General features: G+C 41.4%; 1 protein-coding gene across 4 annotated transcripts; it reads left to right on the top strand.

Moving 5' to 3' along the window:
- The first annotated feature begins 16,240 nt into the window (after positions 1-16,240).
- klhl22 (kelch-like family member 22) lies at positions 16,241-26,480 on the top strand. 4 transcript variants are annotated; one of them, XM_085293718.1, is made up of 8 exons: positions 16,241-16,522; positions 16,787-17,043; positions 18,976-19,141; positions 19,242-19,565; positions 19,665-20,074; positions 21,531-21,723; positions 21,855-22,088; positions 22,400-26,480. In XM_085293718.1, the coding sequence occupies exons 2-8, from the start codon at positions 16,796-16,798 to the stop codon at positions 22,739-22,741; spliced, it is 1,917 nt and encodes a 638-aa protein (XP_085149844.1). In that variant the 5' UTR covers positions 16,241-16,522; positions 16,787-16,795; the 3' UTR covers positions 22,742-26,480. The 4 variants fall into 4 exon arrangements, with proteins under 4 accessions (XP_085149844.1, XP_085149845.1, XP_085149842.1 ...); XM_085293719.1 differs by having other exon boundaries at positions 16,783-17,043; positions 19,242-19,553; XM_085293716.1 differs by having other exon boundaries at positions 16,783-17,043.
- Positions 26,481-27,542: the final 1,062 nt, after the last annotated feature.

Genomic DNA, 27,542 nt, shown 5'->3' with positions numbered 1-27,542 from the left:
TGAGGAATTGCCGTAATATCACAGTAAATTTATATTCACGTGTTATTTTTTTTTTTAGCGCATTTTAAAAAACCAGACAGTGCTTGCTGTATAACAATAAAGTATAGAATGAAATCCAGTACTATGCAAAAGTCTTGAGCCGGTCGTCCCTTTTTTTGTGTTTGGCTTCCAGGGAGCCTGAGTTTCTGCTAATTCTTTAAAGTGGTCTTGATCAGTGGTTCTCCAGGCTTTCTGAAACTATTTCAGAGTTTTTCTTTGGACACTGACTGTTTTTCAGTCTTGTGAATTCAGGCCTTGTTCCTGACCTTTTCCCCCTTTTTTGTTCACTTAACCCTGACTTACAAGCATTCAAGCATGAAAAAAGGTGATTAACTTAAGGGATGAACCAGTGTTTTGTCCACACATAACAAGAAATTCAGCAAAGGTGTAGTTTTAAAAATTGTACCTAATGGAGAGCAGTCTGTCACAAAACATGTAATTTGTTCCCATTTCTTTAGTTGAATAAAAATATATATCAGTGATAACACATGTCTGTGAAGGTTCTCAGTCATCCAGATCATCGTAGTCAAAGGAGCTTGCAAAGAAAAGCTTCTCGGATGAGAGGTGAAACGTCTTCAAGTAACTTAAAGAAGTCCAGACGCTTTTCTTTGCAAGCTCCTTTGACAGTGATAACACAGTTTGACAGGTATAAAAGAGTATTTTTACACCAACAAAGCAATACACAAATAACAACTAGGCAAAAAAGTTGGCATATCTCACCATGTGCTTAAAAACTTTGAGGGGTAGCTTGACAACTGGAGGACAGGAGAAGAAGTGGCAGGTGTAAAACACACAGAAAACAGCAGACAAACAGTATGTGAAAGTCACCTCCTTATGAAGAAAGTGTCTATAGCATCTGTAAAACACGGTGGACACATCACGGAAACATCTAAAAACTGCAAGACCCTTGAGGCCTGGAGTTGGGGACCCCTGCTCTAAACGCTTCTAATGCAGTAAAAACATACATGGATAGTGTCATGGATTAGTCTTTCCAAGAGTCTGAACCATATTATTATTGAAGGAGTGTTGGATCATCTCAACAGTGAACATAACAAAAAGCAGGAACATCCAAAGAAGAGCTTTGAATGTCCTTCAAGAAGCCTGAAGAATTATGTCTGAAGAGTCCTTAAAGACATGACAAGAAAGCGTAGCTAAGAGAGTTCAGGCTGTGTTGAAGAATAATAGTGATCATAGCAAGTACTGACTTTCAAGCTTGTTAGAATTGTATAAACTCTGTTTTTGTCCTATATGCTATGTTGCAAACGTTTCAATGAATCACTGCACAGCACCTATTTCCCATTATAAATAAATGAGGGGTGGTTGAAGAGTTTTGTACGGTACTGTATATCATAATTGTGCTTTTGTTTCTGTATATGGAACTGAGAAATTCAGGCACAAATTTCACTCATTATAGTTCTGCAGAATGAATTTTGGATTGATGTGAATGTCAGCGTCTAATGTGCCTACAACTTTCTGTGTGTTATGTCCCCAAAGCCAGTGAGACGCATCTTAAAATCATCTGCTGCCAGAGTTTGATAATGAATACTGATAGACACTGCCTGCATTAAGACATAAGCTGACTTCTCCATTAGTTATAAAGATCACCAGCCTTTGTGATTGTCTGTGAGATGTCTCAGATCTGCATATCTGCTAACCACCCAGGGGCAATGTTCTCTGAATCTGCCATATGCACCTATCACAGGCTTTTCTTCACCCAAACCGACTGAAGCATCATCAAGAATAAGCTCGCAGCTCTGATCCCTCTGCAGCTAACACCTAGAACTATTTTAAACCCTTTTTTTTTGCACCTCCCTTGCTTGTGCAACAGATTCTTAACTGCATCTTCACACTGTCCCCACACATTCCTGTATGAAGAGGAGCCTGTTTGAAACAACAGTAATAGCTGTTTGTCTGAGAAGCAGAACTGTGTAATGACTTGCCACCAGAGCTCTGTGGGTGTTTACTCGACATAGAGACACGAGTTTCAAGTCACTCAAGACGACAAATCTATGCACATATTTTTCAGAGGAGAGCAGGACTGCTGAAATGAAAAAAAGAAATGCTCCAGGACTGCAATATTGCCATATTATTTGGCCGCGGTCGCCCTTTCTCTGTGCAATCAGCGCTGCTGTCAGTCACATTTTGAGTTTTCTTTGAACTGGAGCTGTTTTGATGGAAGGAGAAGAAGAAAACACTTCTTGGAGCAAATCTCTAATGTCTAGACAGTTGTGCACTGTTATGACTTGAAATTGTGTTTCCTGACCGCATGTGTCACCATGTCGGTTTGATTGAAAAGCGACAGCTTGATTCGGTAAAAGGAAGTGTGGCCGGTGAAGTCGGAGCAGTCTAAAAAGACTTCGAGTGGATAAGGGAACATTGCTTCTCCAGCCAAAAATGGTGTCGCAGTTCACAGTGCACACAACCAGAAAGCAGGGGGAGGTTTGTTTCACATGACATGATAAGGTAGAACAAGAAACAGACAACATGTTCTAAACATTTTGGAAACATCATCTTGCTGTCACTTAAAAGATTTAAGCACTCTTTGATCACTTACTGCAGTTGGTACACAATATCTGCTATTTAGTCCCCCTGTGCTTGTACACAACACTTGATTCAAATAGGGCCCTATTTGGACAGAAAGCTTATATTACATAAGGTATGTGTACAAGTGTGTGTAGTTTTTAACACTAGCAAGCTAAAACAAGGAAGGAAGGGTGGTGCTGTGAAATGTCACACTTTGCTCAGTTGCATTTGTATGTAGGTATGTAAGGAAAGAAAGAAAGAAAGTCATACTGCTGTGCAAGGCAGTCTGATAAATGAAACTAGTCACATCGACAGATTACTTAGACATGCACTTTATTACCATTAGAAAAATCCCACATAAATCAGAAACTTAATAACTTAACAAAATAATTTAAGATATTAGACTACAGCCTAGGTTCAAATTAGAGTTTAATTGAGCTTTAAATGGTGCTCAGGCCCATTGTCGAATTGCCAGCTCACTGTGTTGGAGGGGTTTGTGTGTTCCAGTGATCCCAGGGGGTGTGTTGTTTGGGGCTTTTGTGCTTGCCCCTGATAGGGTCTCCAAGGCAAACTGGTGATTGTGCCTTAGCCCATGGGACCCAGCTGGATGCAGCCTGAAGAAAAGACATAGACCACCCTCCTGTAGGCCCACCACCTTCAGGAGGTGCTGTAGGAATTGGGTACAATGTGTGTTTTGCAGCAGCCAAGGGCGGAGACCTGGCAATTCTATTAATGCTGACCAGGGGGACATGAAACGTAACCTCTCTGGCGGGGAAGGAACCTGAGCTCGTGTCTGAGGCTGAGATATAGTCGGGTTCACCTCAACACATGACTTGGGCTCTGGAACCAGTCTCCTCCTTTAGACTTGCCCATGATGAGGTTGGAGGCAGGGGTGGGTATTCGTGTCCCCTCAGCTTGCCAGTGGATGAAAGACCTATAGGGGCACGATTAGGAGGAACAGCCTGTCTGATCTGAACCGAGTCAAGTTCTGTGCAAATCACAGTTTGTCTATATGGAAAACAATGTTCGAATATTAGGATGTTTATAAGTGCACGAGGCACCAGGACGCCCTAGGTCACAGATTGATGATTGAGTCTGTAATTGTATCATCAGATCTGCGACTATATGTTCACGACAATCAGGTGAAGAGGAGCTGATGAACACCTGGTGGGGAGTTGGTTCAGGTAGTGTTAGGTTTATATTGTTGATTGTCATTTATGCTTAGAAATATATATTCATATATGCTTAGAGTTTTATAATCGATTGCATATTGAAAGAATGTCTCATCCTAGGTCTGTAACAACCCTGTGTAGCGTGAAGAGGGGAGTACGTTCACGCCTCTTCAGAGTGTTCTGGCATAGATCACCCACCTCCTAGGGTCATGAGAGAGGTTGTATCTTCTCTTGCTGATATATGGTATAGCAAACACACCTATATCTGTTTGAGTGAAACAGCCTTATGTTTAAGTGAACTGCTGGACTCTGGCACCAGCAGGTGTGGGGAGTCTTCACAGAGTCACATCTTGACCCCACACACACACGCATGCCTATACGTACACACAGACAAGGTACTCTTTGTTCACATGTATGCCTATGTAAGACGTCACTTGTTAATGAACTTATGCATATTCATGTAACCTCAATAAAGAGCAGTGCTACGAGGGAGCAGACAAGAGCGACTGGGGTTTGAGCGGAAGGAACAGCGCTCGTCACAGTTCTCTCCCTCGTGCACGAGTAACACAAAGAGCTCTGGTGACTTGCGTCTTGCTTTTGCTGTCATAGTAGAATTGTCTTGGCGTTCCAGCAATAGGGGTTTGTGCTAGACAGACCCATCAGGTAGTGTGGGAGAATGCTAGTCTGATGTTCTGCCACACCTAAACGTATAGTGAGGGTTTGCTGGGAATGCCTGGCAGCCTGTGAAATCTTTAACTTTCTGACTGGGAGAACTTGGACAGTATTCCAAAAGAGACTAGGGACACAGATGAAGAACGGATTGTAAGGTGGCTGGTACCTCTCGTGGTGGTAATCTCCAAACTAGATGCAAGACATCAGAGCTGAAGGGAGCTATTAAGCTAAAGGAGTCCTATCAGGCTTGGCTAGCCTGTGGGACCTTGGAGGGAGCTAACAGATAAAGGCCAACCGGAACGTCGCACAGGCACCTATAGCTGAAACAAAAACTCAGGTGTGGGAGGAGTTCAGTGAGTGAACTCCTCCCACACCTGTGGAGGCGTGTGGACTATATTTTGTTTAAACAAAATATAGAGAAGAGTGAGAGCTAAATAAAGTTTCATGTAAATTTTAAGATCTGATGCTAAGGATGACATCCGATATTTCTCGGCGATAGCTTATCACTAACAGTGTGCTTATGAATATGTGATGATTTATGAGGGTGACTGGACCACTCTGGGCCAAGTTGTTGTTCCAGGTCCTTATCGCTTTGATATTTTGCATCTGGCAGATTCTTGGCGGGACACATGGGAGTCAAAGTCTTTGAACAGACTGCTGATGCATTTCTTCTGGCCCGGAGTAAAATCAATCGCAGCTTGAGCACGCTGTGTGCACAAACATACTTCTAGACACCCTTTTATAAGTGTGACACTGTAATCCGCTTAATTGAGAGGTTTCCTTAAATCAGCCTGCACGTGTTCAGAACAGAATAGAGGTCTACAAACCTCCATTTACATGATTGTGCAACTCCTGGCACTGCCAAGCTATTTCAAGCATCTCTCTTTACTGCTGTGTGTCTCCTTTTTCTTTTATTCAGCTTTATTAACCTTATTCTTATTAACCTTGTTGGCGTAGTAAGCGGTCTCGTAGTGCTGATACTGTCTAATCTGTAAGACTAAAAGGAATTATGATTGTTTGTTCCACAAATGACGCTCAAGGTGCTAGAGACACACCGTGTATTGATAGTGACACCGTCGTAAATTTGAACACTTCATGTTTACCTTTCACACACGTTTCAGTCAGGTTAGATCAAGGTCTTTCTTTTAGGGAATTAGTTTATGGCCCTGTTTACAGCTCACCTATGATGTAAGCATGAAATGATCAGGACAGAACGGATCAGTCACTCATGTTACAGCAATATTGTTCCATGCCAGTATTTTATATTGCAGCACATATTAGTTAGTATAAATACATCCATATGTCAGGCAGTGATAAGGAACCTTATGCATACATGTATGTGCTGATTTTGTAAAGTGTGATCTATGCACTAACTAAAAGCTGTCCTGCTACCCATGCTGTCATTCAGAGATGGGGAAATTGAACTTTTTGAGAAAGTGGGATGCTGACTATTTTTTAATTACAGTCTTTTTATATGCATCTAAATTTAATTTTTGTGTTTTGACATTATGAGAAATGAAATACTTGATCCACTTTCATATATAATAGTGTCATAAGTGAAGATAACCACAAGCAAACTGGGCTTTTAAAAGCTAATTTATGGGGCAAAAATATCCAGAGATGTAATCGGCTTTTATGAAAGGAGTAAGGAAGGATATGCTTCAGCCTTCAAACAGATGGCCTCACACTTGATATGATGCAGAATTTCTAGCTGAATCAGTGACTGCAAGCTGCCCAGTCCCCGAGGGCAGTAAGCAAACCTCAAACTATAACATTTCCACCACCATGATTCACAGTTGGTATGAGGCTCTTCTTCGGCTGAATACGGAGAGGTCCCAAAGAAATCGGCAGATGATTGAAACCTTTCTGCATCTGCCACATGCAGATTGAGAAAGTACTTTGGCAGAAAATGTTTTCTTTCTTCAAAAGGGAGAGACTTCTTTCAAAGTATTTAGACATCTTGACAGACTCATGCATAGCTTCTGCCATTTTTAAGGTGTTAAGAGAGCACTGTATTTGGGTAGGAAAGCAGCAGATGCTTCACTAAGAATGGGAACACCACATCTTAGATGTCAGAGATTTGGATAAGACAGCTCCCACATGTCACTCTCCAAAAGGAGGGTCTTATCACTGGCAAATAATCTGGAACACTTATTTTGTTTTGTATGGGTGTATTTAGTTTTTACACACGACTTTGCTTTTGTTTTCAATTTTTGTTTTTGGCAAATTCTAAATGATAAAAGCTGCCAAACAATACAGCAAATCTCACATATAATCATGTGCTGGCCTAAAACAAGGATGTCAAACTTATATCATGGTGACCTTAAGTGGGTCGTACCCATCAAACTACATGATGAACCTTTTGTGAAAAATTACAGGAAAAGTGGTTAGTTTGTTGCTCAGACTGTCCTGTAATTATGAAATGTAAAGTTTTTTATAGTTCCCAGAAAATGTTCCTTTTATTTTAAACTGTGGACTTTTCAAATAAAAGGAAAACAGGGACTTTCCTGTCATTTAATTGTTGATCTGTTAGTTAATTACTATGAACAGTTGTGATGGCATCAGCCACACAGGGGTAAATTAGTCCATTTTTCACTTTATTAGTTTGCTTTGCAGTTTTCTTCATTAATCATTTGGTTAAACCTAACACTGGTATTATGAGGCGCGCACATAGTAACATTGTGTGGTTTTTCTAAAATGTTTTGTTATATTAATTATGTTTCTCTTTCTTTGAGTTACCTGGGTTTGGGCGGTGGCTGTTTCCTGTCTGGGCAAAAGGCGTGGCTGAGGACTCTGGGGACAAAATGCCTGCTCAGCAGGACCAACCATGGGCTTACCAGGAGCAGGTGTGTTTTAGGTTTAGTTAGGTTATTCTGTGCTTAGTTAATATTAGTGTGTGTTTTGTTTTTCCCCCTTATTGTGTTCAAATGGTTTGGCCAAATCATTATAAAAGTAACCCTCATGTGTCTTTGTAATTAGGTCAGTTTGTGAGTTAAGTTGTGTCTCACTTTGTTTTGTTGAAGTTTCTGGAAATTCTTTTTTGTAGAGTTCTATTTAGTTGACCTCTTTTATGGGCCTGCTAAGTATGGTTTTGAATTTTGTTAATTTTGGACTTTTTGAGGGTTAAAATAAAGAAAACCCTTTTTGAAGATATTTTTTTGCCTGTGTCCTCTTTGCTTTGGCTGCTTGGTCCCTCACAACAGTAAGGGGAGAGACTTTAACAATAGGAAAAGCTTTAAACAGGGTTGTCAAACACGACGCTCAGGGGCAAGAATTTTGACCCCATGCGGCCCACTGGACGTCTTTGGAAACTTTGGAGGAATTTTGGACATTTCACTGTAATTTCATCAATTTTGCAGCTTGTCTTTCTGATAAAGACCTTCCCCACAGTGATAATACACCCAAAGTAGTGAAAACAATTAAATGACAGAAAAGTTCCTATTTTTTGTTAAGTGGGCCATAAAAATGGCCTCCATACAAGAAAGCAATAAGTTCTAATGAAAATGAACTGGAAATGGGGTACACAAGATTTATTTTTCCTCTGAAGCAGACTAGTGGCTGAAGATGCAGTTCTGGCCTGCAATCCAAGGCCCACAGTCGGCACGGTCAGAATTGTTAACCTTGCCTTGCTAGGGAGTGGGTTTCCACATCAAATCCTGGCACTTCAGCTCTCAAGCTCCTCCTCTACACGTCTTGATCAATTTCCTCTCATTGGTTACCTCCCAGTTCCGGAGTAGGCTTTTCTTCCTTGAACCCAGCATACCAACAGTTTCCAATCCAGTCTTTTTATGACAACAAATCCACATGAACCCTGATTAAAACGAGTCCTCCCTCCAGTGTCATTTGATTATTTTAAAAGCAAAACCTTCCAGGCCAGATTAAAACTATTTTCCTTTAAAATATTCACTTCTCTCACTGGAGTTTCCAAATTTAAACCAGCTTCCCTGCTGCAACTGTGTCCTACAGAAAAAACTCCTTCCTGTTTTCTCCTTTATAGATAAGGCCTAAACCCATTACCAATCAACTACTCCCTGTACTCAACTCCAAATAGCTGGACTAGAGTGGAAACTCCACTCCTACATTGGTGTGGCCAATCCACAAAAACACCAAACCAATAATAATTGAAATGGAAAATGATGCCAACCCAATGTTTAGTGGGAGATTCTCTCAATTATTCCACCATGCCACATCCTGCAACATTTTCACCACTATAGAAATTCCTGGGATTTCTTTTTTTTTTTTTTTTTTTTTTGCAAAGTAAAAATAAATAACATAAAATAAATCTTTTGTGAATTAACAAAAACTTTCTGCTTTATAATTACAGGATAGTAATCCAACAGGCTACACATTCACTTCTTACAATGTAAGCCCAAAGAGTTGCGCTGACTGATTTCTTTCATTAACTACAAAAACATTTTCTTTATCATGTAGAGGCTTACTGATATATGAAAGTGAACTTGTTTTTCTTGTACTGAGATGTCTGTGATATTAAATATGAAGTTGAACTGCTTTTCACTGACAGAAAGTTTTACCAGTCTGGTCCACTTAAAGTGGTCAGTATATAAAATGAGTTTGACATTCCTGATTTAAAGCTTAAAGTCTATCCACTCCTTTGCATTTTGTATCCTTCACATTTACGCCCCAGGACCTGATGTTTGACACCCTTGGCCTAAAAATCAATAGCCAACATTAATATATTTTAAATAAAGCAATCCTACATTATAACTTTTTAAAACAAAAACATATTTATCATGTGAATGAAATGGTAACACTAGATAAACTTGAACTTTGCTGTCAAAGCCACAAAGGGAAACTCTGTCATGACCTTTATTTATATTCAATTTTCTCCTCTATTGTCTGCTTTTCATGTCAGTCGTTGCTTGTTTGTGTTGGACACCCGATCGCTGCCTGCTCCCTTTGTCTTGTTCGCACCGTCTTGTAAGTCTACTAACATCTAGTAAACTACATATAAATCAAATGTGCCTTTTTTTTGGGTGCTGTGCTTTTAAATTCCTGTCTGAACTGTGACACAATCTCCCCTGCAGTATCGCAGCCTCTTACATGAATAAAGCTGAAGTGATCCTTGACACCATCACAGCAACACAGTTCTACAAATCCCCCGAGGCTTTAAATAACCCCAGCAATGAGCAAATGCCACAATGCCTCAGGTAGCTTGCGATGACAAACAACCCTCATCAGTTGCACAGATCACATCTGACATCGAGCTCACCCCGGTGCTCTTCGCTTAAAATGCGACTTAAAGGAGCAGCACACGGTGGGCGGTACATATAAGATGTGCACATTATTCAGCACTGACAAGTACAATGTTCAGTATTTCAATAAGTCACACATTTATGTTGTAACAGATGGATCACACTGGTGTTGTGATGAGCCCACAGGTAATCATCAGCTGACTCTGCATGCGGTCCCCTCAAGTCTGTCGAGTTTGTTAGTGTCTTCCAGCTAACGGCTTTGTTTTCACAGTTTCGCTTTATTATCATCAACCTTGGTTTTGGTCTGCTCGGGGACAGCGAAAATAATATTTTAAAAAGGACAAAAAGATTTCAACTAAATGTGAAGCAGTCAGATGCTTCCTTTGGAAGTCAGTGGAAGCTAAGGCAGAGTTAGAAGTTAGAAAAAGGTGAGCTGTTAAATGTAATTGAAACATAAACATGCCTCACAATCAGGTGAGAGACCACACGTTTTTCACAAAAACTTGAATATAGTGTTACTGTCCTTCACAGTTATAGTTTGTTTTGTTTTAAAAAGAGAATCGTTTCTTTTAACTCATTGATAACATTTTCTGATCTGTGCAGAATAGGCCTACGGTCATGTGATGAAGAACGTTTTCTCAGGACAGTGCACATTTCAGCAGCTTATTCAACCAGGTTTAGCAGCAGTATGACTTCTTTACACTCTTCTTTGCATCATTGCTTCAATTCATTGAGATTTGCAGGCATTCAGGTATACACAGCTCTCTTAAGGTACAACCACAGCATTTGAGTGGTTTGACTGGGTTATTGCAGCATCTTGATTCTTCTCTTTTTCAGTCATTCTGTTGTAGGCAGGTCTGACTGGGATGATTGTCCTATTGCATGACCTAATTTTAGCAAAGATTTAGTTCATGGTTGACTCAATGACTGCAAGCTGCCCAGATCCTAGACCTGCAAAGCAAACCCAAATCATCACCTCTCTACCACTATGCTCACAGTTGATATGAGGTGTTTGTGCTGATATTTGGTTTTCACCAAACATGGTGCTGTGTATTATGGCCAAGCATCTGCACTCCGGTCTATCCAAAGGACATTGTTCCAGCAGTCTTGTGATTTGTTGCAACTTTGCAAACCTAATCCATGCTGCTGCCACGCTCATTTTAGAGAGAGGAGGCTTTCTCCTGACAACCCTTCCAAACAAGTCGTCCTTGTTCAGTAATTGTACTGTCATGAACTTTAACATTTAACATACTGACTGAGGCCTGTAGAGTGTGAGATGTAACTGTTGTCTATCTCTGAATGTTGCATGGTCTGATCTTGGAGCTAATTAGTTGAAAGCTCCAAACCAGCAATCTGACAAAATGTGTGTTTTTATAGCAGTGCTCACAGTTGGTGAAAGTAACTTGATGACATGCAGCATGTGGCTGATATTTACTGTTTTATGAAAGCATTAAAGGCATGCTTAGTTTTTCGCAGAAGTGCACAAAGTGGGAATGTATAAAGCTGTGAACTTCTGCCAAGTTGCAGATTAGCTTAAGCTAACCTAAAAAGCTTAAGCTAATATAAAAAATTCACTGTATATAAGACACATAATCCATGTGATGTCACCAATTTGTTAGCCACGTCAGTTGTGAAGCCTCAAGCTAAGAGCAGTTTAGCTAAACCCAATGTAGCGTAACATATAATATTTGTATATTTGCATCTTCTAATCTTTGGTATTTCCCTTACTTAATTCACCTAATTTATCAGTCTCCAAGCCACAGCCATAATGGAAAGTTGGAAAGTCTGCAAATAAGGCAAGCTAAAAATAAAACTCATTTCAATTTTGATTCAAGCTACTTATAGAATTGCTTTTCATATCATGCGCTAACCTAATTTTAAAACAAATAGACTGAGAGGGAAAAGAAAAATAAATAGACAAGTGAGGAGCCCGAGATTGGGGTCTATTAAATCATAGCTGCATTAGCGGCAGGCATTAGTCCCTCTGACCCTCTTCGTGTAATTCATATAAATGTTCTGCATCTCCTCTCTGCTTTCTCAAGCCACATATGTATTCTGCTCAGCTCGTGTCTGTGTGCAGCATGCACAGTCTTTCTTGCCGCCTGGCTTTCGCCTCCCTGTTCCTTGTTGCTGGTGAAGGATTCCTAATTCACACTAATATTGTCACTGCAAATAGAATGGTAGATGTCACACCTCAAAATAGCCCTCCCCCCAATGGCAAGAGGTGAAAACTGAATTCAGAGGCAGCATAATATGATAGCGGGGGACAGCAAGTTGTTATTGATCCACTCAAGCATTTGTTCAATATGAGTCTGCTGACACATGGCAGATATGACCATCCGCCCACTCGGGGGTTCTTGGCCACTGCTACATCGCCTCTTTGCAAGATTCGGAGAGGATGCCAGTCATCATGTGTTGCTGTATGAGGCTGAAATGTTTAAAAGCATCATGCATCACTGATTGTGTGATTGTGCTGTGTCCAGCATGATGCAATCAAATCATATCATACACATGCTAAACCAGAGACATAAAGACTTTTTTATTTCTTAGATTTTCCATTAGCAGTATAGGCAAACTGTAATATGACACACAGGCTGTGCTTCTCCTTTGAGAGCATGTGTCAGAGGACAGTCCAGTTGAGTTATCAAGCCTCTGCTTGCTGTCTTGTATAATGTTCTCCACAGGGAAATGCCCAGCTCCTGCCAAGTGTGGGCCATGTGTGAAAAAGCGATGATCCACCCACTGTCTGTCACTGCAAGACGCTATAAGCTATAAGGCTGCTGCCCTGGATTTTACGATGTCTGAGTGAACAGTGCAGAAAACTGAGTGACTTCTACTCCCTGTTTTCTTCTTTTTTATCGAGAGTGAGTGAAATCCTTCCACTCACAGCAGCAAACACAGTTGGGAGGCTTAAATATTTCACCATTATTAGTTTTCTCTAACTACCCCAGTGAGGCAGGGAAATATCTCTGCCTTTTCCAGAGCTGGCTCAGACCTCAGTGACAGACAAACCCGAGGAAGGTCGTGCCACTGCTTTAGCTGACTTCAGCGGCTAATATGGTCACTATTTTCCCATGCTGTGTTAATTCTAATCATTCCTCAGAAATGTGTTGTTGTTGTTTTTTCTTTGTATCCAAATAAGCCCACTACAGTGTCCAAATGTGATTTCTCACCACATGATTTCATAACGACAATAAAATACTGACACAGATCTGTTCAATTCTCATGGCGGTGTAAATGACCCTGTGCTGTTCATCATTCTGGGAGAGCCGTGCATCACAGAGCAGCCGTCGCCCCAAGACAGTTGGCTTCACCAAACAACAACCTGAAAAGTTTTGTCTTGCAGGATTGTGGTGTGGAGGAAAATTGATTCCTCGCTTCAAACAGCCAAGTAACCCTGGGAAAATTGCACCTGCCACCTCTGTCAGTTTATAACCACCCTTTCGAACAAAACACACAATTCACCTGGCACTGCTCCTGCTCCTTTGTAAGCCGTCTGATTTTACAGTCTTGCCATGCATTCTTCGTGCTCTTACGACAGGTTTTAGCTCATACAAACTTTGCAGCTGTGGTTCTCAAAGTATGGGCAACTGGCCACAAGAGGTCCTCACTAAAATCTGATGTGCCCTCAAGGTTGACAAAGAAAGATTACCCTGTTGTGGATTTCATTCACCTGCAGTTAGTGTGGTACAATGAAGCAGGGCAACCTAAGCCTTCCTAACAAATGCATCTTGCGTCTAGACGTATGATTTAGTCGTAATGGATTACAAACACCATCAAGATGTTTTTATATGATGCATTTTTCCTGTGGCGCACTCAACCGTATGCTGGATCCCTAAATAAGCCCTCAGTCATCAGAACTTTAAAGCCGTTCCTAACGATGCCCGCTCTTATGGATTCAAGTCACGTGTGCAAGAAATACTCACTTTTCTTCTATTTTTGTTTTTCTACCACATTTTACAACTCACATCTCCTGCGCCAGACTGAAGATGGCAGTTAGTTGGCATGGAAACTGTTTTAGATGGGGTGCAGGTAGAATGAATGGCACCACTGGAGCTCCACTGTCCCAATCTAATCAGCTGTATTGTCTGTTGGTCTGCCAGCTCCTTCTCTTATCAGATAAAGTATAAGGGGGCCACGCTGTGGAGCATACCTAGTACTTTAACTTTTCTTTTTCCCTTTTTTGCTGTGCCTGTCCTTACTGCAAAACAGGCTCAATGTTCAGTAACAGCAGCATAAAATGCCTTCTTCGAGGATTATTTTGATGAAGATTAATAATAGTTGCGTGATTTGCGTAACAGGGTTGCTAATAAAAGCTCAAGGTCATGGACTGGGCCAGTTTATGTCTTTCTAACTGAGTGTTTGTGGTATACACCCACAGTTAATTCTGTAAATGTTGCCCACTTTGTTTTCATTATGTTGTCATTTCTCTTCCTCTTCCTATGTGCGTCGTCTGCACGGTTTAATTTAGTTTTTTCCTGATGTGAGGAGATGCTGCTGTGCTGGTATACTGGAATGCTGTACTTTCTGTAATACCACACTTACTATACAGAAAAGCAGGCTTTTGGATATTTCACACCACAAACTCTTTTTTTACTCAGTGTCCACCTGTTATTATGTAAATCCAATTCGCAAGACATGTGAAAATTATTAAGCAAATGCTTGTCTCTTTGAAGTGATAAGTGTGATCTGCTTGACACCTGATGTTAGGAGTTAAAATGAAAAAAAAGACTTAGTGTTGCTGTACATTATCAGCCTGAAGTCAGAGGACAAATAAAAGGCAATATTGGTTTTGTAAAAACATCATTGCCTGGTGACATATTTTTATTGTGTGTGTGTGTGTGTGTGTGTGTGTGTGTGTGTGTGTGTGTGTGTGTGTGTGTGTGTGTGTGTGTGTGTGTGGTGGGGGGGAGGGGGGGGGTTGTAGTGATGTCATACCACAGTATCAGAGATCAGAGTACCTCTAATGAAATGATTAATCAATTTGGTCCAATCAGTTCTGCAAAGCCTAAAGGCAGGAGAGAAATAAATGGAAATCTGCAACAACTAATTGATTAACTGAGTGCTGGAGTCTTTCAGGTCTAGCGGTTGAAGAATGACGCTGACAGAAATACAGTAGTGTATATGTGGTGCCTATGCTTGCTGTTCAGACAAAGGCAGCAGGATCTATTATAGACAGGACTGTGGGAGGGCACTTCTTCACCCAGATGGAAAATATATATGCAAACAAAAATTCATTTGGTGTTTATAAAGGGCATTTCTACACCCGGGACAGAAACCCCTCGGAGAAGCCCCACTCTCAATTTTCCCCGTGCACCGTGCTGCTGTGTACAGTGTATTGGACAGAAAAATACATCAAGTGATGGATTATTCCAGCAGTGTTTTTTTCCTTTCTTTTTTCGCAGGTGGGAAAAATAACTGCTCTGAGTGTCGGGGAATGATGTATGCAAAATGAAATGTCAGCAGAAGATGAATGAAACTGTAAAGCCCAAGAAACATGGAAGCCACAATAAATTAAAAACAAAAAAAGCATCATGACTTGCTCCCTTGGAAAATCTATCTGGTAGCACATGCTTCTAAAACTGTGGGAAATCAATCTGTGATGAAGGAGAGCAAAAATACTGGAGGCTTAAAAAAAAAAAGAACAGATATGGCTTGAAGAGCTTTATATTATCTTTTTGCATTGTGTAGCCTAACTACTGCTTTTTAATCGGTCAGTCTATGTAAGAGTTCCCAAAACACAATAAAGTAAATTGTATACAATTTTCCCTGAGCAATAACCTTACAAAAATAAACACAAAAGTGGGACAAAGTAGTAAATATGCTAATTCCTAGCCCCTGGTGCAGGTGTGACAGGTAGAAGCTTCAAAGTTGTTTGAGAAGGAAGCAGCGCCATCTTGTGTCAGAAAATATCACAAGCATGTATTTGTCTTTAAAAGTAGTGTTAAAGAAATTTTTATTCATATCATTTTAATTTCTTTTTTAAACGGCTAGATTTAATATAATGCAGATATTTTCAGAAAAAAAAAAGAATATTATTGATCATTTTAAGAATAAAGTCGAAATTTCAAGAAAAAAGTCGAAATGTGCAGAATACAGTTGTTTTGAGACAAACTGCCACGGCTGCTGCTCTACAAAATGCCTTGTGTAGCTGAGTTAGTGAAGAAAAAGAAGCCGTCGTGTGATACAACATACATCCTCTTGTTATACTAAGGTGTGACCATTGATCGCATCTGTCCATTACCAGCCATTTCATTTTGAACAAATCCACTCTTCTAGGCTTGTGTGTGGGTATGTCTGACCAGATGCAACTTTCTGCACCATTTTTTCAACTGTAATTTCCACATTTCGACTGTTTTTTCCTCCACATAGATTTTCGACTATAATTTCGATATTTCGACTTTATTCTCAAAATGATGTTTGTTTGTTTTTTCTTAATGTGGCCCATCGTAAAAATGATCATGTCTACACACTGAACACTCATTTTAAAGGAAAAGGTGGAGCTCTCGCTTTATTTCTCGGCAATGTGAAAGATTTCTCTGATTGGTTTGATTTCAGAAATGGGTGGGACATAGCGCAGCAATGACCAATGGAAGTTGATCTAACGCCAAAATACCAAAAAGTAAACAGACTTTGTTTTTATGTATCAGGTGCAACTCAGTTCGCAGAAGTGAAGGTGTTCCTGAGGCCGTGTAGTATTAGACACCCGTCTGGTTTTGAACAATACGAGGACTCTTCTCTGTGCAGTCGCTTTGGTTGTGTTTTTAAGCGTACATCCTGCTGATACAGAGTGCGTTGCACTAGCTGGCGCGCTAAGTAGCCTCTAGCTTGTTTTGGTTGCTGTCTTTTATACGAAAGTAACATTAGCTAACAGCTCTGCCGCGGAGTGACAGCTAGCCGAAGGTAGGGAGATTTGTTTGTAATTTATATGCTTTCTAACAGTTCTTTGGGTTCACGTGTGGTATTTATCGGGCATTTAATGTGGTATGATTCTGTAATTTCACACTGACTGTGCAGTGCCATTTCCAAGCGAGCATTGCCACCCACACCGAGTGTTTAGCTTCTAGCTACATTTTTCATCCTGTTTGCACCACATGTCGCTGTGCTGTATGATTCCACTTTAGAAGTAAAGTGAAGGCAGCTTTGCGTGATGTATGTATCAGGCAGACAAACGCGATGAAGCCCGAGCGCCGCTGTGCTGTCATGGCTGAGGATGGAGCTCTGAGTCCAGTAGGGGGACGCGCCGGGTCATCAGGCCGCCTGCGCCGACAGTCCTACAGAAGTTCAGAGCATTTCTGCAGCCTGCTGGACGGCCTACTGTCTCTCAGACACAGTGGGACCTTGTTTGATGTTGTGCTGGTTGTGGAAAGTCGCCCAATACAAGCCCATCGTATAATATTGGCAGCCTCCTGTGATTATTTCAGGTAAAACCCACAGGAGTTATTTTTTGTTTTGCTTTCATCTTCACTTTGCTGTTTTCTCTCTGTGCACACGACAGTACTGTATGCAATCTTTTGTGCCTGTTTCCACAGAGATCCAAAATTATCATACAAGAGCATTCATATGCATGCCATTGACCATCAAAATAGTCAGCCACCTCCAGGCTAGTGAATGAATAAGTTGTTTCCTATAACACACACCACAACATATGCTAATATGTTCTCTAGCAAATCTGACCAGTTACTCTGGCACCCCCGTGTCACAAGACACAGCCTAGGCATTTTGCACAGTCCAGTTGAAACCAAATGTATCCTCAAGCTCAGCAACATTGTCATATGATTACTAGTGGTTTGCATATTTTGGGTTCTGCCACCAGTCACATGATTGCTTTGCCCTCAGAGGCCTTGAATTGCACCTGTGATTTAGTCTTTCCCTGCGTACTGTAGTCACATCAAAACTTCTGTGAAGGTGATTTAACTTTTAAAAAAGTTAAAGAGTTCTTTCTCTGTGATATAACTCTGGTTTGTTTTTATTACCGTCTAAAGCCTAAAACTTGAAAACATTTACTGGTAATAAAACCAGTGTCACTTGTTCCTTTAAGTCCACTGCTTACAAGGTCACCATAGAGCTACTGTGACTGGAATACAAATGTCACCACCAGATAATTTCGAGTGTATTACTGTGAGCATAGTTACTGTGCGGTAATGCTATAGATTCAAAAACGTGTAAAAACCTAACTTGTTGGTATTTGTTCCTGGCTATCTGTTCGTCAGATCACAGTCAGTGTTTGAGCATAAGTGTTCTTATTCACTTGAGTTACTCCATAACAGCCTGGAAATGTTAACAACAATGGAAACATTGCGGATGTCTGTGTGAAGCAGAGATAAAAAGATGGACTCGTCAACCCATCCTTCTGTTCATTTTATTAACTGCTTATCCAATTCTGGGGCTGGAGCCTGTCCCAAATGTCATAGGGTGACAGGCGGGATACACCCTGGGGACGCTGCCAGTCCGTCACAGGACTCCCACAAAGAGAAATAAACAACTACACATACATTCACACCTGGAGCTGGTCTACATTAAATAGTTAATCTAACATGCATGTCCTTGGATTGTGGGAAGAAGCCACAAATTCACACAGAGAACATGCAGACACAACCAGCTGGCAGGTTAAAAGCAGGAACCTTCTTGCTGTGAGGAGTCAGCAGTGATTTGACTCACTCGCACTCAATGTAGGGCAGCTGGTTCAGCTGATTGCAACATTGCACCTGATTTTGACAATACAATCAGGCCCAATGTTGCATCTGTGTTTTAATCTCCCCAAATGTTTCATCAGCTAGTTAAACCAGTAAGGTGACATAGCTGCAGTTTCGTTTTAGGTCTGTGGTGAATTTTACTTTTACTTGCGATTTCTTTCCTACGTCATGTCTCAAACTAAAACTGTAAGAGAAACATTTTAGACGTTTCACTGAAAACGTCAGCCTGTAGTTTGCATAAGCCAAGAGTCAATGCAACATTTTTGTTCTGAATGCTTGTTTGTAGTCAGTGCAGGACTGCAGAATATTTTCAGGGTAATGCAACGTGTCAGTAAACTCCCAGGCTCTGCTCTTGACAGGTTGCCCTCTAACCCCCTTACAGATAATGATTTTCCATTAAGCATTGTCAAATTCAATTTAATTTCACTGGTAAATATGACCTTAAAAGTGCGTATATAGAATAATCAGTTATATTAAAAACAGTTTGTTGGCTTATCCTAAAATAAGGCCTTTTCTCCCTCTGCTGGCACCATTTTTGCTTTTTCTCCCATACATTTGAATTCAACGTTCTTTGAGTTGCTACATCTCTCCCTGTGAGTCTTATCATTACTGGGCGACCAGGATGACCCAGCATAATACTTTATTACCCTTCTCCACTAGGGGGATGTTTGCAGGAGGCCTCCGGGAAACACAGCAAAAGGAGATTGCAATTCATGGAGTGTCCTACATGGCCATGAAGAAAATACTTGATTACATCTACACGTCAGAGATTGACTTAGACCCAGAGTGCGTGCAGGAAGTCCTGATAGCTGCCACACTTGTACAAGTAGGTTGTTGTTCCTACTTATTTCTTATTCTTATTCTGTTTTTTTTTTGTTTTTTTTTTAATTCTTTCAGTTAACCTGTGCAGCTTTTGTGTTTTCCAGCTCGAGAATGTCATAGGCTTCTGCTGTGATTTCCTTTTCTCTTGGATGGACGAGAGCAACATTTTAGAGCTGTATCACCTGGCCGATCTCTACGCACTGCAACAGCTGAAGGCCAAAGTGCACTCCTTCATGCTCAGCAACATTCAGACGTTGTCCCGAACAGATGTGTACCGACAGCTGCCCCAGGATGAAGTGTTCAGTGCGCTGAGCAGCGACGAGCTCCAGGTGAACAGCGAGAATGAGGTGTACGAGGCAGCGCTTCACTATCATTACAGTCCCGAGCAGGTGGAAACTGACCAGGTGTACTTGCAGGTCAGTCCAAAGGTGTGTCTGCATTTATACTCATCTATCTAAATAAAGCACACATCTTAATTACACTCTATTAAAGTGTTGCATTTATGTTTCTGTCTCCCTCACCTGAAGGACAATCTCAAGATGCTCGACGCAGTGCGATTTTGCCTGATTGAGAAGCACATGTTGCAGAGATTGCACAACAGACTGAAGCAGTGTCCGCTGAAGGATTCTGTTTCAGCTGCACTGCGTTACCACGAGCAGGAGCTCCTGCAGCCTGTCCTCCAGACTCCTCTCACCCAGCCGCGGTCCACTTTCCACTGCATACTGGGCTTCGGGGGAATGTTTAGTTCCAGCTCCCTCGCATACACCGATCACCTGTTTCAGATGTTTCACCCAAGCTGGGGGGAGTGGAGGAGTCTCACTGCAGCTCACACTCCCCGGATGTCCAACCAGGGCATCGCCGTGCTCAACAACTTTGTTTATCTTATTGGCGGGGACATGAACACCAGTGGATTTCATGCAGAGACCCGCTGCTGGAGGTGAGAGCCTATCATACGCCCTTTATGGTTCATTTTTGTGGTGGAGTTAAAGCTGCAGCTGATTAATCTCATTAATCAGTTTATTACTGAATTTTTAAATTATAAATACAGGAAGCAATCTTACAGGAGGCTCTGGACTTTCATTTGCATGATTTGATCCTCGAGACGATAAAAGGAAAGGAAGGAAGGAGTTTGAGGATCTTTGCCAGCAGATGGAGTTTGCCTAGTTGTCATGGAAATGTAGATTTTCCATGTTACAGTTATTCAGTATCTTAAAGAACTTTTTCTCCGTGTTTGCTTTTTAAATGATGTGTTCACAGTTTATATTTTGACAACATCCGTTTAGGTACATCCACACCTCTAGCATTCACAATACTGTGGTGATTTGGGAGCTTTGAAAGCAGACACAGCTGCAGAAATATCAGGGAGGGAGTTTTCTTCTGGACAAGCAGAAAATGACTGAAATCACACACCTTTTGTGATTTCATCCTTTTTTGCTCAGCAATCTCCGGTGATGTTTGATGCTCTCGGCCTGTCTCCATTATGTTGCAGAATGACTGCCTCATACTCAGGTGTTATTTTCAGTGACGCTTTCACATGAAAGCCTGAGCAAAGAACTCTCTGGTCTTTCAGAGATGTTCTTTAAGTAAGCGAACCTGCTCTTCCTGTTTACCGGTCTGAATGGTCAATATGATGTGCTTACACTGCTGTTCTGGTGAGGAAGATTATCTTTACTAGTAGTTTGCCACAACAGCGACCAACATTAAAAGGGCTCAAGCATTAATTAGATGCAAATGGGGATACAGGTTTGATTCAAGTAAACTAGACACTGATATTTATAGTTTAATTTAGATGCTTTTAATTCAGTGTAAAGATACTAAATACATCGCTCCAGGGGTGTTCTCTGATTCACAGTTACTGTGGTGGAGGATTTCTGAGCAGCTGTCGGTCTCTGGAGGCGTTTCTTTGGCTGACACATTACTGATGTTACTTGCTGGCGTCAGATGTCTTACTGACTTGTGCACCGCATCATAAAGTCATGGAGCTGAATATTCGTAATTTCTGAGCTTTAACACCAGTTGACAGGGCTGGTGGGAGGTGGAGAAATGAAGTGGGGGGAAGAAAGTTGACTTCATGCTGAGACTTTGCACACAAACATCCCCAACTAAAAATCATTTACTAATGTTGCCAGTGCCTTTTTTTTATATGAACATTGGAAATTGAAGAAGTGAACTGAGTACAGGTTAGAGTAAAGGGGATTGGCTCGTTGCTTTAAGATGAAAAAAAAAACAACAACAACAAAAGAGCTGCTAAATCCTTAAAGATTTTTAAAACGTTATCAATAGAAGCCTAACGGTTCTGTTTTGTTTTAATAGAGTTTCCACTTTGCTTCCAAATGAGCTCATCTTTCATAAGGTTCTTCTTCACTGTTCTGAGACTCGTCTGCTCTTTCCAGATACGACCCCCGTCACAACAAGTGGCACACCATCCAGCCTCTGCAGCAGCAGCATGCCGACCACTGTGTTTGTGTTGTGGGCGGCCATATTTATGCCATTGGAGGACGAGACTACAACCACGAGCTGGAGTCGGTGGAGCGTTATGACCCACACAAAGACACGTGGGAATTTGTGTCTCCTCTAAAGAGAGAGGTATGGAAACCTGAAGGTGTGAAAGATTGAAAATGAGTGCATCTGATTCTTCTACTGTCCACATGATGGCGCTGCTTACTCACATTTGTGCTGAGACCTACATCCACTGTAATACTAGTCTACCCTTTCAGGTGTATGCCCATGCTGGAGCAGTGGTGGATGGAAAAATTTATATAACGTGTGGGCGCCGAGGCGTGGCGTACCTCAAAGAGACTTGCTGTTTTGACCCAGCAGCCAATCGCTGGACAGGGTGCGCAGAGGGCCCGGTGGAGCGGGCGTGGCACGGCATGGCAGCCGTTAACGGCCGCATGTACGTTATTGGAGGAAGTAATGACGAGCGCGGATACAGGAGGGATGTCCTGAAGGTATCGTCCTGAGTGATCGCAGCTGTTTATCGTTGGCTCTTTGCTTCTCATGCAGTTTAAAGTATTGCCTCTTTTTCAGCCTGCTCACCTCTGTTTTTTCCTCCTATAGTATGAATTTAAATTTAAAAATATTCCACGGCCTTTTCTAGACTGACATTATTTTGCATACTAATACAGGCCAGAAGCTTTGACTTCTCAAGCTAATTAAAATCTGTACGAGCCAGAGCAGCACGTTTTGATGCTCTGCCTGCAGCACTTTTATGAAATAAAAAGTCATTTATTGCTTGCTTTATTTTTTTCTTCAATTTCAGGTAGCGTGCTTTAACCCCACAGCCAACTCCTGGTCTTTAATGTCCCCCCTCCCTGCGGGCCACGGAGAACCCGGCATAGCTGTGCTGGACAGTCACATCTACGTTGTGGGAGGGCGTACGCACGACAAAGGCAACAGGATGAAATACGTTCACGTGTACAACGCCGACAAAGACGAGTGGAAAAACGGCACGAAGTTTAAGGCGCACGTCTCCGGCCTGGCAGCCTGTGTAGCGCTCATGACCCCCGCTGTGATTGCCCAGGCCAGAAGCTGGGAGCAACGCACCAAGGCTTCGTGGGAAGAAGTGGACATGGACAGCTCGGATGACTCAAGTGTGGACTGAAGCTGCCGTGTTAATTGGATTCCATCATCATCAAGGACCTCCTTGCGATCTCTTTCTTTCTTTCATTTAACTCTGCATGTTGAGTTTCGGATGTATTTAGTTTTTTGGGGGGGTCACATGCATGTTGACAACTCGGAGTGCCTCTGAACCAAAGGTGTCATTCAGGACCTTTTTCTTATTTCTCTGATCTGACCTTAGGTACTCTTGCCCCGTCCGGGAATCTCTTCTCTGAACAAATGTTCACGCTGCTGTTTGTTACTGATCGCTCGTCATAATTTCCTTAAAACCACCGGTGTTTCTGCGACGCTTATCACAGAGAGCAAAGGACGCTTTCGAGATTAGTAGCTATGCAATAACATGGTACTTTGGAGTAAAGACACGAATGTGGGCTTTTCCTTTAAGACTGTGGGGCCCCGAGTTATTACTGTGGGAACAGTATTACTGTGTGGCTAAATAAACATAAAAGCAACATGTTGCTCACTGCTAGCAAGGACAAGTCTGTGGCGAGACTGCCGGAGAAACTCAAAACCCGACGATGAATCTCCACCGAAATCCACAACTACCAAAACAAGAGAGCAAAAACTATGACCAGGCATATCCCAGACCAGAGTGTGCTCTGGTGTGACAACTTGAAGCTGAATGGGTCACAAAGCCACTTGGAGATTGGAGAAGTGACTTCTTCCTTATTTCTATTTTCTGCAATGTCACACACTGAAGTTGTATTCTGTAGTAATAACAGTTCCTGTTTCTAAAACAAAAATACTATAAAAGCAGTTTTGCAAAAAACAAAAAAAAACCCAAGCACGTGTTTTATCTGTGAAAAGAATGGCGGGGGTCACACAGTTAAGCTCTCATTATTCCTCAGCTGGTTCTCTGCATTGTCAGTGCACAACAATAAGCATACAAGAAGTGGGTTTTGTCTCCATCCCCCAGACAGCTGCTCAGTGGAGCTATCATCTCTCCAAACCTCTGAATGATCGTTATGTTTTGCAAATATCGTGCCTTGTTTTCTTGCTTTCATTCACTCTTAGCCTGAGTTTATATGTGATCTGCGTATGTCTGAACAGAGACGAGCCTTAGCTATCGTGCCTCTGATATCATCATATAAATAATGAATAATTCCAAATAATAATTATTTAATTTATTTATGTCTGTAGCTAGATAGAGGAAGGGGTCTACAGATTGAAGTTGCCATTTATTTGTAAATGAAATGTGAAAATTAACCATTATTTTTGTGCATGTGTGTCCTTTCACTGATCCGCTCATCACTTGAGCTTAATCGGAATCCTCATGATGGTTTATTTCAGAATATTTGTCTTCACCGAATCGCTTAGCACTGTGTGTGTGTGTGTGTGTGTGTGTGTGTGTGTGTGTGTGTGTGTGTGTGTGTGTGTTGCCATGGTTCATTGCAAACCCTGTTTCACACTGGACTCAACCACTGTTAACGCTTCATTTGAACCCACGTAATTGTAAATGTACCCGCCTTTTCCACATGATTTGCTGGAAACACTGTCAAACATATGCAAACAAGATAACTTTTTAAATTTGATTAAAAAATATATGTCCTGCTTTTGTCACGTCTGAATGTTGTATAGGGAAAAGTGTTACATGGATTTTACAATGGACTGGATTTTGTGCCAGCGTTGAGCTGGAAGCACCATTTATATGTCTTGGGAATCAAACATCTACGGAACTGAAACTGACTTCTAAGAAATATTAGTTTTTGTTTTGCTTTTTCCTTAAGAAAAGAAGAAGTAATTGCTGAGAAAGTTACAGGAAATTGTCAGGCGTGTAACTAAGAAGCAGATGTTTTGGCTTCGACAACTCTCTGACTTGAGTTTGTCTTTTTTTGTTTGTTTAATTTAAAGCCCATTTCATAAATCTAACATCAGCTCCCAACAGTTGATTGTGCTCCTTGTTTGAACTGCTGCCTCCTGCCTTTTATTCCTCCCAGTCTCTACCAGTTCCTCTCCATTTGGCTCTAAACTCCATCAGCTTTATGAAGGCTGACTGCTACTTTCCTCTCTGAGGCTGTTTCATCTACATCTGTTACCCCCCATCAGCACTAAGTGTGTGTGCTCCCTCCCACACACCCCTCTCTTTCACACTATTGTGCCAGCCCCCAGCAAGTAGTCTGGCAGGATCTGCTGACATCAGCGCTGGACATCCAGGATCTGTGTTTGTGTTTACGCATCAAATCTCTGTGTTCTAAAACTATACTACCACCTCGGGGCCACTTAAAACGTACAGTCACGCTCTTAACCGCGTCAGCGGCCGTTACAGACATCTGAGTGCGGGTCGATCTGGTGCTCTTTGCTGGACCATTATCAGAGCAATTAAAAGGCCCACATTAGCCTGTGATGTAGAGTTATGCAGATTAAACCCAGTGGAGTTGAGGATGTATGAGCCGAGGGGATTTTGCTAAGTGCCCACTTGTATCCTCTACTTTCTCCTGCTCTGCAGGAGAGGAGGAAGTCAATTCAATAGATAACAAAGAAAGTCACCTGTAGACGAAGATCTGGCCTGCAAAACATTGCCTATCATTGTGTCGCAGACGATTTCACTATATATGTCTACAAGTGTAGACATATAGAGTCATAGGGGCCATAGGGGGGCTTTGTCTTTATATCGTGGAGCATAAAACGATGAGTTTATCATTTATGTTTGCACCAGTATCTAATAGGGGTGGGTTTTGATAATCGATTTATCGATTAAAATCAATTCTAGCTCAGATAACGTGATATCGATTCATTAAAATCCTGAATCGATTTTTTAATATAAATTTATTTTGCCTGAAATGCCAGAATCTCAGGTGAAACCTCACAACATTTCAACAACCACCAAACAGCTAAAACAGTGAATGAAAGCAGGAACACAATACTTCAAGAACAGTTTCCCGTCTAAAAATCTGTTTTCTGCAGTATTCGCTTGCTTGTTACGCACAAGACTGCCGTTGTTTACAGCGCTGTCGGCTGCTGTTTTTTTTTTCCCTTTTACTTACTTCTGAAAAGAAAACCTAATTTCTGCTGTTCAATGGGCTACAGAACAAATTGAAACTTTTTTAAATTATGCAAAATGCAAAACGCTTAGCTGTGTCTCTGATAAAACCGCTGTAACTTCAGAGGAAATGTCCATGTTGATTAATGGTTTTCTTTCGTTTTTGATCTACTACAGAATATTTTTATAAAATCCCAGGCCAGGAAAATCACCTTCAGGTTTTTCTGTGTTTTATCTTCAGCTACTTTGACACAAAGGCATCTGCTGTGATGCTTACACCTTTGATAAAGTCTTGCGAGTGTCAGCTTCCTTTTTATAGATACAAAAATATGTAAATGTACTGATCTTAATTATAATATTTCTGACTGTCTGAGGCAAAATTTCCCAGATACAAATCGAATTGAATCTAATCAGAATCGAATCGATTCTAGAAATCAGTGACGATACCCAGCCCTAGTATCTAAGTAACCCCTGTTTTTGCTTGAAGTCCTGCAAAAAGTTGTATTATGTATTTTGTATCACAAAGTTTTTTCATGCAGTTGCTGAACATTTGGCCTGCTTTGCACTTTCCTCGTGAACTATTCCCAGGTGTAATTTGTATTTTTTTTCACATGTATATATTAATTTATACTTTAATTACTCAGAAAAGATTTCTATAAAGTAATAAAACTGACCATTTTTTCTCTCTTTTTTTACTTATTTGATTTTGCATGTCTAAGTTACATGTGTAGTCCAGACCTACTTAACTGTATGCAACTTGAGGGTCTCATTAGTATGACATGCATGAAAGATGGGATTTTACTGTTGTTAACATGTTATTAGACAGATTATGAGACCATATTATGAACGGAGACCAGCTGTGACATCACTGTAATGCTGTAAGCAAATTAACGTAATGCACTGACGAGTATTTTAGCACATGTTTTTGGCTTAGAACACAGGTTTCCTGCAGGTGTAGATGGCATGAAGACAAATCACCCTTGTGCATTCATCCATGCAGTATGAGCCTATATTCACCTAGTTCAACCCTTTAAAGTGTGAAAACCTCAAAGCCTGCATGGAAAGCAGCTGCACAGTTTGCAAGTCTCCTGATCTTTATCATCAGGTCAGACAGATTTTAAAAAAGTTACCTTTTGTGACAATGAGTCGTGAATCTGTTTGCAAAACTCTCAGCTGCTACTGTAGATTAATTAAAATGCAACAGAAATGTTAGTTATTGTGGGCAGAGGTAGAAAATGTGGTGATGAAAGCAAAAAACAGATACAGTCCTGTTCCTGTACAACGGAGCCCAGGGTGGAAGAGGTTAAGCAAACTGTTTCTCTGAATCTGAGCTCCCTCTGCTCCGACCTGCTCACCGGGCAGTCAGATTCCTGTAAAGATCAGCCTCTTCTCGTCCTCATTAAAATGGGCAAATGAAGTGTGTTCAGCAGGAGAAGCCTGTGGGTGGACAACGCCAGTTCAGGGAAGCGCTCGGATAATGAATTGCACTGGATAAAATCCACACTAGACTTGGGTTTCTCCTGAAGGATAATTCCCCCCCCAAACCACTCTTCCTCTTACCCCCCTTGGATTTTACGAAAGTCATTAGCAGCCCATATCCCCCTGAGGGTGGAGACAGTGGGTTCTGCCTGTGTTTTTCAGTTGTGAAAAGGAGCCAACAGCCTCCCCCTTTTTCATGCTTTTTAAGGCTCATTGACATGGAGAACGAGGGCCGTGGAGATGCTTTATGTGCCGGTGGGTAAACCACAGCAGGTGACCCAGAGTCGCAGTAATACAGCGTCTTTAACGCATGCTGTGCTTGTCG

This window comes from Mchenga conophoros, linkage group LG12 (assembly GCF_057382185.1).
Source record: "Mchenga conophoros isolate Kocher_MC1m ecotype Shallow Benthic linkage group LG12, M_conophoros_male_GT1.1, whole genome shotgun sequence".
NCBI lineage: Eukaryota > Metazoa > Chordata > Actinopteri > Cichliformes > Cichlidae > Mchenga > Mchenga conophoros.
Note: the sequence above shows the minus strand (reverse complement) of the source record. Positions and strands in the feature narration are given on the sequence as shown.